This window comes from Aptenodytes forsteri, unplaced genomic scaffold, assembly GCF_000699145.1.
Source record: "Aptenodytes forsteri isolate BGI_AS27 unplaced genomic scaffold, ASM69914v1 Scaffold73, whole genome shotgun sequence".
NCBI classification, from domain to species: Eukaryota; Metazoa; Chordata; class Aves; order Sphenisciformes; family Spheniscidae; genus Aptenodytes; species Aptenodytes forsteri.
This window is the reverse complement of record NW_008796215.1, coordinates 822,041-837,928: the sequence shown is the minus strand read 5'-3', so window position 1 is coordinate 837,928 and position 15,888 is coordinate 822,041. Positions and strand designations below refer to the sequence as shown.

Genomic DNA, 15,888 nt, shown 5'->3' with positions numbered 1-15,888 from the left:
AGAAAGGAAGAAACTATTATGCTCTCTCTTAGCCTTGATGTGAGCAACCTTCTTAAACACTTCTCTATTTTATGAGAAGAGACTAAAGTTCCCAGAGTTTTCCATTTACTCCTCCCTCAGGACTTTGGAGGCTGTTGTTCTCTCTGTTCTTTCTTTCAACTTGGGATCATCCTCTACCATGGTCAGCTTTTGCTGGTCAGTATCAAGCGGAACTGGTCCACAAGACAGAGAAGATGAATAGCGGATATGTAAGCACTGGATAACCCAGACACAGCAGGAAAGCAGCAGTTTTGAATTTGGATACAGACTTAAGAACACCAAGACTAAGAAACTTAGAAGAACTACAGGCTATTAGGTACTGAAAAAAAAGAAACAAAGAAACAGACTGGAAATAGCCATCAGTTCAAAATAAAAGTAATTAGCAGAGACCAAAATTAGATTACTGGCTGCCTTCTACCCTGCCACTTGCCATGAAGCAGTTTTAATAACCAAGTAAATAGTTACAACAATGAGAATATACGTACTTCTTGACATGGTCAAGATGTCTTACAAACACTACACTACTACACCAGACAAACCATTTGTGTTCCCACACGATGAACATTCCTACTCATGTGTTACATTTGGGGATGCAAGAAGGTGGAGTGATCTCTGCAAGCCCACACAGTAAGTTAGAAGCAGTATCAGGATAACACCGGAATTTCCAGTTGATCAGACTGCAAGGCCCCTTGGTCTACGTTTGTATCGTTGTGATTCAAAAGAAGCTTATTAGTCCTTAAGTTAAGGATCTTTTTCCTCCCACCACCAAAGAAAAGAGAGCAGATGGAATCACTGAACATTTCCATTGGCTAAAAAGCAGCTTTTTAATTATTCTGTTAGTGACTCTCAACCAGTTTTCCTTGCCCCAAAGGGCAGAAGCTGCCCAACAGTGCCTTATGCGAAATATTAGTTGTAGAAAAAAAATGAAAGGGCATGGGACAGTCATTACAGTGTTTGGGTTTTTTCCTGAGGTATGAGGGCCACCCATATAGCATACCTTTCTGTAATGAATTTTGTCTGAGAAAATTGTATTTATTTCAGCCTGTAGTAATACAGTCCATTTAGATTATTACAGTCTGGTGCTCCCACTAAATTCAACACCAGTTTTGATTTGTGATTCTAGTACTGTTAGATGTCAGTATATAAGGAATTTGCACTGTGGATTGACAAAAGGGTCTGATTATTTACAGTCTGAGCTGTCTTTCTTTTTTACATTTGAGCAGGTTCTCCAGATTTTCCACTTGATCACTGGAAGCTGAAACCAAAACATAGATAAACCCAGTATGGAAAGGCCTCATGTGAAAAAGAGTGATCACACCTAAAAGATGATGTCATAGCTTTTGGAACGACGACTGCACTAAGAAATGAATGGGTTTGAAAGGACTCGATTAGATATACCACACTTGCAAATCTGGGAGTGATGCGTTTTCAGAGCTGATTTGCTAGGCAAGAGAATGCCGCAACTCAGATGTGCCTCCCTCCACCAGTATTGATCTGAGTTGACTTATGGATGACTGTAGGGTACTGAATCTGGAACTAAAAAGAAATGAAGGACAGCAGGTAAAATAATGTGACTGAGATGATTTATCACCAGACACTGACACACTGCGTATATTTATTCTAAAACACTTCTGAAAGTAGAATCTTATGAAAGTCACCTTGTTTCTTCATTGCAGAAGAGCCATTGTTTGGTCTGATACTGCTGTCAGAAGAGAACAGCTGCCTAGCATATTGTGTTTTCAAAGGAATAATCACAGGATTAACTCATGAAATTCATGTGTACAGCTGAATGGTAGACACTAGTTTGGGCCTAAGCATAACATACTTTGCCAGGCTGCAAAAATTCCACCCAAAAGGTAAATCTTGGATATCCAAAATACCTGTATCCTAAAAGTGTTCAAACCCAAATGCCCTCATTCTGGACCAAAGAGTTTCCTGGAATTTTCTGTTTGGGTTGCTATGCATGATCAGAAGCACCAAAATTATGCACCTAAGCACTGAATGTGTGGGAGGTAATTGGCAAGGCACTTCAAGTCTGATAGCTCAGTCAGCACTGATTTCACGCAAATCCATGGAGAAGCAGGGAGTTAAAAGAACCTTGAGGGAAACATTGCTGCCTCCTCCTTTGCTGTACAGCGGGCACGTATCTTCAAAAGAAGATTCAGATTCCTGAATTCCAAGTTAAAAAAAAGAAGACAACTCCACATACTAGGAAACTGTTCAGGTGAATTAAATCTCTTGTCTTCTCATGTGGAGAAACAGCTGGTGCAGAACCAGAATCCCTGCAATGTGTTCAGCACATGTCTAATTTGGTTACCTCTTCCCTAAAGGCAGCCACAGTGAAACCTTCCCATGGTGACCAAGATCACCTCCTTTTCCTGTCGCGAGGACACACATTCCACACCTGGGCAGGTGCCTTCAGAAGACGCTTCTTTTTGTAGCTAAGTTCTTAAAAGGGGGCAATCATTATTATAATTCTCTCAGGCAATAGGCAGGAACTGGGAGAAGCTCCCAGAGTATCTATTCCTGAATCCCCACAAAGGAGTATTCATGGTGACCATCTTACCATGCTCTTTGTAGAAACTAACAACTTTGGGTGGCAAACTTGAGGTAATCTCTGTCAAGCTCCTGGTAACACAAGAAAGAGCCAACATTCATGTGCACCTGCTTTGGGTGGTGTTGGCAGGAAGTCATTTACACGAATCAACCCTTCCATACCAAGTGATGGATGTCCTGGGTGGCTGTTACCAAGCAGGATGTGCCTGGTGCAGAATCACCCTCGCATGTGCTCATGCACATTTTCCTAACATGCACCTTGTTGCCAACTATAATTTGATCTTTAACACTCAGTACTACGGAATACAACAAGGTAACTAAAGCTTACAACCTTTCTGAAGATGAGCAAACTTCCCCATTTGAATTTATGGTCTTTTTACCTCTATCTTAATGGGTAGCAATAAATGCTGCCAACTTCCATTAACGGAGCATCTAGTATCCAACCAGCAACCATTAGCCTTTAGGCAATTACTCCCAGTCCCTGGCAAAGCATTTAATTACAAATAATTCAGAGGAAGATTTATTTCTTTATGGTACCCCGATTGCTGGCACCTTTGAGAATCTCACTTGTTACCATAAAAGAGATAAAAATGTGATAGTATAAACAACTTTAAACATTGTACATTTGACAGGACACAGTTTGAGTAAAAACTGCATTTTAAAAGAAATCATTCTCTCTGTGATTTTCCTTCGACTTATTATTTACTTTATTGAATTATTTCCATTTTTATCATGTATACTCCTGGTATCCAATACCTGTCAAAATTTAAATCCAAAGCAATAAAATTTTTAAACTGAAATCCTAAAACTGTTTCTGGAAGCATTTCTCTTAATATTGGATTTTGCAACTTTTTTAAAGAACAGAATCAGTATTTTATGCCTACATTATGCAACCACATTACATTCTGAAACTGGAATTATTTAGAGGGAGAAATATTTCTTCAAAGAATGATTAATGAGCTGAAAAGAAAAACCTGATGCTGTCACACTTCTCGCGCATCAGGCAAATACATAGAACAGATCAGCATGTTTTGCCCAAAGGCTGGAAAGCGTCTTAATGACTCCCAACTGTCCGTAAATATATTATACTTAAGAAAAACACGGTGCTCCAAGCTTGTAGATAAAGTAATATCCCTACTCAATATATAGACTCCATCATTGTGGAGAGTGCAAGTCAAGTTAAGACCCGATTTTGATGTGTTCTCTTTGAGGTAGAGCCATTCTTTGGTAGCAATGTTGTAAGACTGCACAGTTAACGCGTCCTCACTTTGGCTGGATTTTTGGTTTGGTCCAAGTTCATGAATACAACCCCCTACCAGATATATAGTTTCTTCAACAGAGAGCATCTGTTGTTTGCGAACATGGACATCACAAAGTTCAAAGTTGGTCCAGGAATCAGAAGTGGGACAGTACTGCAAAATGTTCATATTCCTGTCTGAAACAGAGGAGAGATATTTACAAATAAATAAATATATTAGAAGGTACTCATGGAGGAGGATTATTCCTCCCTACAAACTGTATCCGCCATTATTACAGATTGCCAATGTATTACAGTGCAAAAGCATAGTAGACCAGGGAAGAAATATTGATTATTGAGAACTCCAAGTCTTTGCCCTTGACAATAAAATTTGAGCATTCTGTTCCTTTGCAGAGGGAAAAATTAAGCTGCTTCTGGCACATTACATGATGCAAATGGTCTGGGGATGCAGATTTTAGTAGAGTAATCCCCACCTTTTAACTTACGCCTTTAATTTTGTCTCTGATTGTTATGCAAGAATTTTTTATGAAAAGGGAAATGGAGCAATATTCTGCTCTCCAACAGTGGTCACAGATGAATCAAATTATCATGAACACAGTATGCTTCATTAATGGATGTCAAGTGATGATTTATCATCCAAGCTTAACTTTGATACTCTGCATTTCATTCCATAAATCAAAGTTTTATGGAATAAAATTCATAAAGCTAGCTACATTTCAGCAAGTGGCATGGATGACCTAAGGGCACATGTTCAGTACCTCATAAAGAGAGAAATACACATTGTCAAAATCATTTAAGAACCAGGAACTCCATGCTCCGGCATCAGACAGAGGCACAGAAAAAAGCTGAAGCCCTGGCTACACTTCAGTTACAATTCAGTGGATGCATGTGTTTGCAGTACTGTTATTCTACAAAATTGTTACAATACCACCCTGATTTATGGTGCAGTGGAGAGCCTGGCTGTGTCCAAGGCTTCACTAAATTAGCACAGAATGCACAGGACTCGTTAGCTAGTAAATTCAGTTTCAATCTCTGGAGACCTGAGCTTAAATCCAAACTCAAGTGACAAGCAGCAACCGGTTTGCAGACTCCAGCCTGGTCTTTTAATAAAATCTGCTCCATATTACAAGTCTATCCTGCATGACGATCTCCAGATGAGCTCCCAAGTGGAACAGCGGACAGTGACATACTGACAAGTTATGTAAGGGCACAGGTATAAATAGCCATAAATATGAATGAAGTGCATTAGTAGCATGATTAGGGAGGTGCTGCTATAGCATTTGCTTGCACTCTGATGACTTTCAGTCATTGCTTATTACTGTACATTGCCTTCCTGAACACCTAATCCATGTGAAATAAAGGAAAAAAGAGGAAAAATATCATGGCAGTGCTTCATGAAATTGCCGATCAAAGCTCTACATATAGATGATCTTTGTCTACAATGTATCTTTCTCTGACTCATTGGGGGGGGGCGAAATCCCAGCATCTCTAGTAATTTTCTATGCCTATCTATAGCAGTAATCTTCCCAGGTAAAAAGTGCTATGGTTTAAGAGGGTGCATATGAAATGGAAGTCTATTGCGATATGGCCCTCATTTGCTCAGTCCAGAGCCTGGGTCTTTTATATCCACTGAAACAAAAAAAAAACCAATAAAAACATGAACATTACAGTACCTAACATGGAGTTTCTATTAGGATCTAGGTTCACAAGTGAGAGCTGAGAACTGGAAGGAGGCTTTTTATTCAAGAAGTGTCATTATAATTTACAGTGGGAAATTCCAGATCCTACTATCTTTTGGAAAGTGTAGTCTCAGGAGAAGGCTCTACACAGATCAAAAAAATAATCCACAAAACCTACCAAAACTAAACTACAGTCTTACTGAGGTATATGCAGAAATACTAAAAAAAAATTACATATTAATTGCTGCATGTGTTTTATTTAGTGAATGTAGTGAAAGAGCAAATGAACCTCAGCACCTCTCAGATAGTTATGCCTTAACACCCTCCAACAACTGCATAACTTGGAAGGTAAATCACCAGTGTGATTGCAGCAATTCTGGTTTCTAAGTCCGATAGCTGTCCTAAGCCAAGGTGTCACAGAAAAACTGATTCTAGACCCTCATTGAGGAAAGGATCTTTATTTACAACAAGCACAGGCATTTGTTGTCCTGAAAGGTCTTGGATTTAAACATGAGCCTAAATGTGCTACTTATCCACTGCTTACAACTTTATACTGTTTTACTAGCCCGTTTCCATTAAAAACGGCCTTTAGGAAAAGACCTAAGAAAAGATCTAGGAAAAGACAGAGGCCTGAAGGTCAGTGGCAATCCCCTGAGGTGTGGAATAAGCAAGAGGTAACTCACTGACTATCCTTCTTCAACTGAAACCACAGGTAATAAGTACTGAATAAGGAGCTCGACACAGGGCAGCAATCCTGACTACTTAAGCTTTGTTAATGAATTTTAAGGGAACAGGACCTGCATCAGCAACATGCTGATCTTCCTATCCATGACACCAGGAGTAGGCAGCCTGAAGAAAGAACAGCACAAGCACCAGAAAAGGAACTTGCAAAGTGCAGGGGATGTAGGAGAAAAGCTGCCACTCCCGTAATCTAATAGCACTATTAACCAAACCAGAGCTTTTTCTTCTTACCACTTCTTTCTCTTTCTCTAGATAAAAATGACAAAAACTCTAACTCCGGTCTCCAGAGACAAGTTTTCCCACTACTCTCTGTTTCAGCCCCTTCTCTTTGTTCTCTTGTCTCAAAGGATGTTTCCCCTTGGGTCTGACTTTTCAGCACAGCAAGTGTTGTGTGCCAGACATCCTTCAGTCCTAGTGCTGGACATCAGGGAGCACAATGCACCCCAACAGATCCTTTAGTGGGGATGACCAGAGGACTGGGACTGCAGAGCACACCACAGCATGGCCCCCCATATGGACACAAGCACTCCGCTATCTTTTGTTTTGCTCAGTGAAGCCACCAGGTTCTGGGTCAGAATGGACTGACAAAATGCTTTGGAAAAAAGTTTAAAACTACTGTGGTCAAATGAAGTGGACAAAGGCCTAGAGATAGGAATTTAAATTTAGGAAATCCTGGTAAATACTAAACATTTGACATGAAAAAAAATTGACTTCTAGAACTCTGAGAAAATGGTATTCCGTAAGACTGAATATCTTACCTATAGCTTGAATTTGCCTGTGAAACACTGAAATGTGAAAGGATCGTGACATCTATTAATACATGAGAAATACTAACGCAGGCAGATATTTTCTTCATATTTTTCTTCCTGACAGTCTAAACCAGGTATTTAAAAATTAAACAAAGTGTATCTGTTGAGACCTCTCTTTCTACCGTATGATCAAAATCTAAAAAAAGGAGGGCTAAGCTGGGTGCTGAAGTACCCATCAGTCTGTTCCCTCAGAATAGCAGAGCCCCAAGTCCATGTAAGCCCTGGAAAAAAAAAAATCTGATTCCTGTATGACAGGGCTAATTTTTTTTTTTTTCATTTGACAATTATTTTCTGCCAGTGATTTATTTCTACATGTTCTAATGAGTATTATGCAGCTTTCTATATCAGTTCAAAAGGTTTCCTGAAAAAGAGAAGATGGCAACAATGTGTGGTCAGAGTGGTGTGGTGTATAGAAAATGGGGGGGGGGGGGAGTAAAAGCAAGCTTTCTACCTCGTGTAGTGTATCCTCCGATAACATAGATCTTGCCCTTGCACTCGCAAGCTGAGAATTCTGCAAGAGGGTTTGGCATGGATGCTACGAAATTCCACCAGTCATTTTCTGGGTTATAGCACTCCACGTTGGAAAGGGATTGACCACCGATGGCATAGAGCTTTCCACTTACAGCCAAAAGCTTAAAATTGGACCTGAAAGAAAAGATTGCAGCATTGAAATAGGTTAAATAGATGTACAGAAAAATATAGCAGAGAAAGTTCTTCCTATCCAGGCTACAACATACTCATCATCACTTAAAACTTGCACCATCACTTCATATATTACAGCATCTAAACCCTCTGTGCAAGGCCAAAATTCTGTAATTACACTGTAATTACTTAGGACAGTAACCAGTGACATTCTGGATGTTAATGATATTGATGCTGAGGCTGATGAATATTTTATTTTGGATCTCAATCTGTCACAGTTTGAGCTCTAAATGTTTAGTTAACTAATGTGTTCAGTAGATGTCTCATTTTTACTAGGCTTTTAGTAAAGTACCTTTAGTAGAGAAAAACGTATTATATATACACACAGTCAAGGATATTATTTTAGTTAAAATCGCAGAAATTTCAAACAGGATTTGATGAATGCCTAAGAATGTGTACTCATCTTAGTCTGTAATATAGAATCTCTTTAATAACCCTAATAAATAGAAATTTAAAGCGGTACACATTGAATCATGTTCTGCAAAAGAAGGAAGAGAAAAACCCGTGTACCTTATTCAGCATTAAACTACTAAATACATCGTCCGTCCCACTGAAGCAAGATATATCTGTGAATGAATGTTCCACTCATGGTTGAACAAAATGCATTGCACTCCACAGGCAATGCCCTGTTCTTTTATTTCTTACTCTGTTCCATTGTGCTGTTATATTTCACGCATGGCAAAGGGCAACTTTCTAATTATTGAAGCGCAAGAAGCCTTACAGCTTACACTTTTAAGATAATATAGGCAGAAACAAATGGTCTATGGATGTTAAAGGCGCAAGTCTGTAGGAGGAAATTGGAGGGCTTGAAGTCAGAGGGCTTGCATGCTCAGCTATGCCTTCCAGCTATAGAAGCTGGTCTAATAAGAGATGAGCTCTTCCTCTCTTCAGAAACAGTCTCATTGCCTAGAAAGACTGTTCCTTCTCTACTGCTGAGCCAAATCGAGATCTTTCCATGCAGTATCCCAATTAACTAAATGTGTGAAAGTCATTGGAGTGCACCAGCTCAGCATAAAGCCAAATGGGGAACTGTGTTATGTCTGTAAAACTGAAGTGGTGCTTTAGACTTGCATTGGCCTGCTGAGCAGTAAAGCGAGTTTCGCTCTGCATGAATCCAAGGTTCAAAACTTACCGCTAAGTAGTTTTGCAGGATTTTGTCTGGACAAAATGAACCCTGCCTAGCAGCAGACTGCCCTGCAATTTATTTTTATTAAATATATTTGGAAAAAGAATTTGTTTCCAGATGGAATCATTTTGTTCTTGTCATCCTGATATAGCTTTGGAAACTAAAATGCTCCTTTGAAGGAATTAATTGCTTTTTATTCTTTTTTTTTTTGCTGACATTTACGATTAGGTCACTCTGTTCATCTCCTCTCTACAGCAATTATGTTTTCCATCTTAGGGAATCCAGAATAACATGGCAATCAATAGTGGGTATGAAATGAGGATAATTACTTGCAAAACATTATGATTTTCAAAGCAATGTACCTGTTCTAAAAGTTACAGTGGGGAAAAAAAAAATCCACAAATTAACAGAGGGACAAAACCACAAAATATAAATGCATTTTCCAAGCAATTCTTTAAAATCTAAAGTATGTTAGAAAGCCTGTAACTCTGTGACTATGATGGAGATGGCGCAGGGTTTTTTGCTTATAAAATGAGTTCACATGCACACAGATAGCTTTTCCCTAATCTAAGATCTTCTGGCCACTTTATAAACATGCTAAAAGTTCTGCCACAGAGGACATGAATTAACTAAACAAGTGTGTAGTGTCTGAACATTAAAGAATTCAGGTTTCCTAAGTCACACGTGCTTCTCTAGTTACCTTCTAATTGTAGCCTCTTACTATTTTATCTGAATGGAGGTAATTTATACAGTTCTTGCTTGATGGCCTTCGTATCACTGAACTGCTTCTTGCAGCACAGGGAAAACTATCCGGTGAAAGATGTACGGCAAAACTTTCAACTTCAATTCTTCTAGAAGGAGGCCACGTACATTTGTGTCAGTCATTTAACCACTTCCAACACTTGTTAAAATGGATGACGTGCAGTGGAAGTACCTCAGATTTATGGAACACGTTAACTATAAGGTTCATTTTACTCAAAAGTAGCCCCTAAGTACCCATCAGCACTCTTCATATGAAAGTTTGGACAATGGCTCAATATGTTATGAAAAACTTCTGCCATTCACCTTTCCATGCCAATAAGAGCAGGTGTTTTTATGGAGAGTGAACACTAGGAAATATTTAGTGTATTTTTATACTCTTTTAATGTGTTGGAGCAGCTGGAAACAAGGAAAGCAAACACTGAGCAACCAGCCAGCTCTCCACAACTGACAACTGTTCCATGGACTACAGCTTGGAAACAACAGAGCTGAACAGTCCATCAGATTCAACTGCAATACAACTCCACTCACATCAGTGAGTTATCTAAACTTGGGGGATCAAAAGTACTTTCCAAATGCCAGGCCTAGTGCATACCCTTCTTGTTGGGACAAGACCGGGTATGATCTGTCTTCTGATGTCCCTCGTTTCCTCTGAAAGGAACCCCCGGAACACAAGCAAGAGTAAGCTGTGGGGTTTTATCATAGTTCAGAATACAACATTTTTCATTCAATAAAGACAAGTGCAAAGCACTATATGCAGGAAGGAAGAAAAATTAATGCACAAATGCATAGGATCTGGGGGTCAGAGCGCATAGCTTTCCGAATACAAGACAACATTCAACAACTTGCAGAAAAAACCTACATTGTTCTGGATTGCATTAACAGCCATAGATGTATCTGTAGGAGACCACTATGAAAGTGGCTATAAAGAGGACAGCAAGCATTCTTCTCGTTCACTGACAGGTATCGTTCATTTAGTATACAACAAGAAAAAGTTAGCATAGATATTAGAGAGGACTTCCTGATCAGAGGGGTAGGTAAACATGGGAAAAAAGTTACCTGGGAGGAAGGAGGAAGGAGAGCAAATCTACATTGCTGGAGGATTTCAAGAACAAGTTAGACACATATTTGCAAGGTAAGCTCGGTCCTGCTGTAGAGCAGGAGGGTTGGACTAACGAACCTGTGGTTCCCTCCTGCCAAATGATCAACTTTAACCTTAACATTTCTCACAAATCACATGACTTCTTTATTCTAGAGTTAAAGCATTTACAACAGAGACGAAGAATCATGAAAGCACCGTTACGAAGGCAATTCCAAAGCTTTTTACACTTTTTGCATGAACCACTTTTTTTTTTTTTTTACATTCCTTATATGAGTCTGCAGAGCACACTGCATCCAACCTTTAGCTTTGGAAGCGTGTGATACATTTGTGATAAATGTGACGTGAATATTTCTAACTTAAAAATTTTTGAAAAGTATATTTTCCCCCAACACAGAGGAATTTTGAGTGGGGAAAAAAAAAAAAATTAAAAAATGCGGAAAGAGAAGGTCTCATAAACCACTACCGTTCCCCAGGAGCTTCCTCTCCTATATTCCTGCAAGAGTGCTCAGAGTGGCAGCAGTTCAGGCACAGATTGCTCACAAAAACTATGTTCCACGTGCATGTGTGTAATCCCAGCCAGGGGCTTTTAAGGGTCTTCCAAGCCTGGATGATTTACCTGCCATGAGTGTTCTGAAGGAAAATAAAAGTGGAATATACAGCTGTAACTGGCACATGCAGTAGAAATCCTATGAGTATATTATTTTTAAATAGCAAATTTCAACTGACAGCATCAATTTAAAGAAAAGGATGGAAATGTATTGAAGGGCATTACTTGAACAGTCCCCAATGCGCCTTGTTACCTTCCTGTCCCCAAAGACCACAAGTGGCCTTGGGCAACATTTACATTAGGTTTCTTTCACAAAAAAAGCCCAGGTAGTTCTCTGAAGACACTATTCCAAGTACAGCAATATCTCTAGAATTAAAAGATCTAGAAACTGTGATCTTTTATGGACTATTTGTGACCAGCACCGGATTTAGCCCGCAGATGATGAGAAATTCCAGACTCAGTCACAGGCTTCCTATATGAGCCTGAGGAAATTATTTTATCTCCCTTGTGTATGTATAAATAGGGAATAACACTTTCTCAAGCTTATGTGGGCATCACAAGAATAATATACAGGAGTTACCTATTGTGAAGAAATGTGAAACTACAGTAATAAGACCTCTACATCTAGAAAGAAAGCTAACAGCTATAACCTAAACCAGAATACTGCTAAGTATTCAGTATACATCTGATGGCTTTTGTCTTCTACTTAGAAGTAAGTTGGGACTATTTCATCTACGCATGTGTAGAGAATCCCAGCATCCTGGGATTCTATATTATAGTAATGGAAATAATTAAAGATAAAAATATCATAGCATTTACAAGGTTTGTTGAGGACAGAGAGCTTCTTATATTAACAGCAAATCAGCGCAATTATTTCCATAACTCCTCAGAATTCTCTTGAGGCCAACATATGCATCTATTCATACAGGCCAGATCCAGATACTCTTAAAATGTTGTCTGAAGTCAAACCAACTTCAGTGGGAACTAGAACCCTCCCTCAAGGTATGCAAAAAATTCATCCATGGGTTGTAATTATATCAGCTGACATAAATTCATTTGGCAGACAGTCACATGACTGTAATTCCTAAGCAGCACGTTGGGCAACTGCTCTGCTTCTTTTACCACAGCATAACAAACTAAAAATACAATGCCGAGCAAAGTGCAGATCTAATTGCAGCACATCTGTGCGGCAGACAGGCATCAGTGCCGTTCCTGTTGAATGCAAACTCCCTGATCCTAAAAATCTCCCTGCTCTTGGCTCCTATGGCACAGGCCATCCCTTCCCGTGTTCTGGCCACTAAATGTCAAACTGGTCATCAAAGAGCTGAAATGTTATGTCATATAGAAAAAAAAAAATAATTAATAACTTCAGAGTCGAGACTCCATGAAGATGTTAAAAGTCAAAAGCATCTTTTATGAAGGGGTCAGCAGAGCTTCCATGAAAAAAAACTTCCCCTGTTTACGATTCAGAGAGCAACATACTCACTTGCAACCTTGCAATCTAGAGGCATTTTTGACCTGAAATAACTACCATGAAATGTAAGAATAGAGACTATTCCAAAAATAACCATTCACATACTACTTTTCTGCTATAAATGGCCAATGTGAAATTCTGTGCTAAGGGATACCTTGCTGTCACCTGTGATGGGCTTCAAGATTAAGTTGGTATGGCAGTGCAGTTGAAAATAGCAGTATAAGGAGAAAATATCCACGTGTTTATTTCAGATATGATGATTGTATATCCTAGAATAAAGGGAAAGTGTGGAGGGAAAAAGGCTGATCTAGAGTTTGAACAGTCAGGTCATAAGGTGAAAAAAGGGCCTCGAGAAAGCATTTTTTAAAAAGCCCTCATTCGCCATGCTGCAGAATCATTGCACATAATAACATCTCTTTTGCTATACACATCACACAAACCAATGCCAAAACCTCGTAACTTGATCAATGTGGGACTTCTATGTTTAAGTTAATTTCCATAGGAGACGCTGTGTGGGCTGACCCCATCATCCTTTCCTACCGAGGCCAATGTGCTCTCAATCATGCTCACGTAGGCAAGACTGCCCAAGCAAGGCCTCCTAAAACATCTCAGTTCCCACAGGCGCCTTGGTGAAGACTGCTTATAGGCTCAGGCTCTAAGAAATGTCTGCAAGAAAAGGAGTTTGCAGTGTTTAAAAGCTAAACACTCATTTTACAGATGAAATTTTTCGCAACACCGTTTCAAGAAGCCAGAAATAATGAAAAAAATTGTTTCCAATCAATTCTGATGACTGATTATAGAGGCAATCATTTAAGTGAAATTCTCACAATGCCACAAGAAATGGAAAAAAAAAAAAAAAGAGTGAAATGGGAAAGAACTAATTTTAGGTCAAACCCCTGTTTTGAGGTGTTTTAGCTGGCAACAGCTAAACAGAGACTGGAACAGAGGCTGCAGTTTTATTACCCAGATACAAAGCATTTATGCCAATGGTTGGGTCTCTGGGTGCTCCTTGAATTTACTGGATGGAGAGGAGAATTTCCATTCTACAGTGAATTTCTGCCTCCTTGCTTCTTACAGAGACGATAAAAATTTAAACACTTTTTCTAAAATGGAAACAATGAGGAAGTTCACTTTGGATAACAGAAACATTTTGTTTCAGTGAAGTGAAAGGCTTTGTTTTGATAACCCTGCAGTGTGATTAAGGTAGAGCAGCCACAACCTTGACCAGGGATATGGCCTCTCTTCTTGGGTCTCCCTGAAGGCTAGCTCCCTATTATTCTTTCAAACATAAATTATACAAGTGTTTCTGAATGCTAACTTAAACATAAATGTCAAACAAACAATTCAAAAGGATAGAGGGAAAAGCAAAATTGTCAAAATGATGACCGTTTCCCAGATCAAAACATTCTCACAAAGTGAGAAAGTTCTCACAATCTTCCTGATGTTTTTCTGGTTAATATTTCCCTGAGATGCAGGCCTACAAAACATTCAGATTTTTATGAAAGTACAAACCAATGAAAAACTGCTCCAACTGAAATTTTTCAGCCACCTCTAGCTCTGATAGACTGTACACCTCCACTAAGAGCAGAAAAATTCTTGTCACGTACAGTACTGGAGTTAAAATACACCACAAAGAAAGTAAGAGAAGTTTGTTTTTTTTTTTTTTAGTCTTTGTTATTTTAGGGAGAATTTCTACTACCAGCAAGACAGCTGTTTGGAGAGACTGGCTCCTTGTATACTGCAATTTAAATGAAAAGCAGGAGCCCACCACCGTTTCACATCAAGGTGAATGATCACACATGGCAGAGAGCTGTAGCACAGTCCTCCTCTGCTGACGCCTAGCTCATGTTCTCCCACAGCTGAGGCCTTAACCACCAGCATTTAGGCAACAAAGTCCCGTCCTCCTCACCCTCCCCTTGCCACAGCAGCTCCCCGCGCCATGCAGAGGGGGCCCCTAAGCAGGAGAGAGGCAGCAGCGTTGTGCTGCGGTGGGATGACTGTTGCCGGTAAAGACAAGGTTTGCCAGGCCTATCCGGTGGCATGCTGCCAAGCCATCGCCAAATGCTGCGGTCCTTCCCACCACATGATGCAAGAGCCATGGGTGATTCACGGCACAGAGACAGGTCTGAATCACTTCTCGTAACGTTGAGTCCAGCCAACACCACGTGACTCAACAGGGTCTATTTTGACAATATACATGGACACACGTGTATTTCAGGGAGCAGGGGTTACCTCTTCTGGTTCATTGAAGCCAGCTGACTCCATTCGTTTAGGCAAGGGTTGTAACAATGAGCAGCCGAAATCTCCTGGCTGGTGATCCTGTAGCCCCCGACGATGAACAGGTAGTTGTCCAGCGTCGCCGACCCATAGCCTCGGACGTTCACCAGATCAGGGGGCAGGTTGTTGGCCAGGGGCAGCCACCTCTGTGCTTCCTCATCATACCTCAGCATAGACCAGGGGGCTTCCACCTGAGGGTGACAGCCCGGAGGCAGGCCCAGGGAGGAGGCACCCATGAAGTCCCCGATGGCCACGAGGGTGGCGGTGCCCCGCATCCGCCTCTCCTTCAAGTGCTGCTGGAGAGCATGGGGCAGGAGGAGATGTGGCCGGGCATCGGGCCTCCGCAGCACCTGATGGTAATGGGTGGCCATGAAGTCTAGACAGGCATCGTGCAAGTCCTGGAGACCGTAGACCTGAGCCAGGCGGTGCAGCTCGAAGCAGTTGCCCAGCCTCACCTGGGACAGGAGCAGGCGGAGCAAGGGGGTGACCTGCAGGTAGGAAGCGGCCTCCACCAGCTCCTCCAGCAAAGGGGGCTCCTCATCGCCCCCCTCCTCCTGCTCCAGCCTGGCCAGGCAGGAAGTGTTGATGAAGTCCAGCACCAGCTCCAGCCCCAGAGCGCTCAGACCCCCGCGCAGCAGCTGCTCCTCCTGGCCCTGCCCCGCCTCCCGCATGCCCGAGCGGTAGAGGGCTCGGAAATAGTCACTCTGCTCGATCAGCTTCCTCTTGCACACCGGGTAGCACTTGTCCCCCAGCCGGATCTGCACCACCTCCTCCCCCGCACCGGCCCCATCCCCTTCTTCCCCTTCCTCCTCCTCTTCC

The 15,888-nt window shown here is 40.9% G+C and overlaps 1 protein-coding gene across 1 annotated transcript in view; it reads right to left on the bottom strand.

Moving 5' to 3' along the window:
* Positions 1–3,394: 3,394 nt before the first annotated feature.
* KLHL42 (kelch like family member 42) overlaps positions 3,395–15,888 on the bottom strand; it is a 22,799-nt gene continuing 10,305 nt past the window's right edge. The window contains exons 3-5 of the mRNA XM_019474439.1: positions 15,025–15,881; positions 7,534–7,727; positions 3,395–4,030 (exon numbers count right to left, since the gene is read on the bottom strand). Coding sequence (XP_019329984.1) covers positions 3,579–4,030; positions 7,534–7,727; positions 15,025–15,881 — 1,503 coding nt within the window. The 3' untranslated portion in view covers positions 3,395–3,578. The remainder of the gene's footprint in view (positions 4,031–7,533; positions 7,728–15,024; positions 15,882–15,888) is intronic.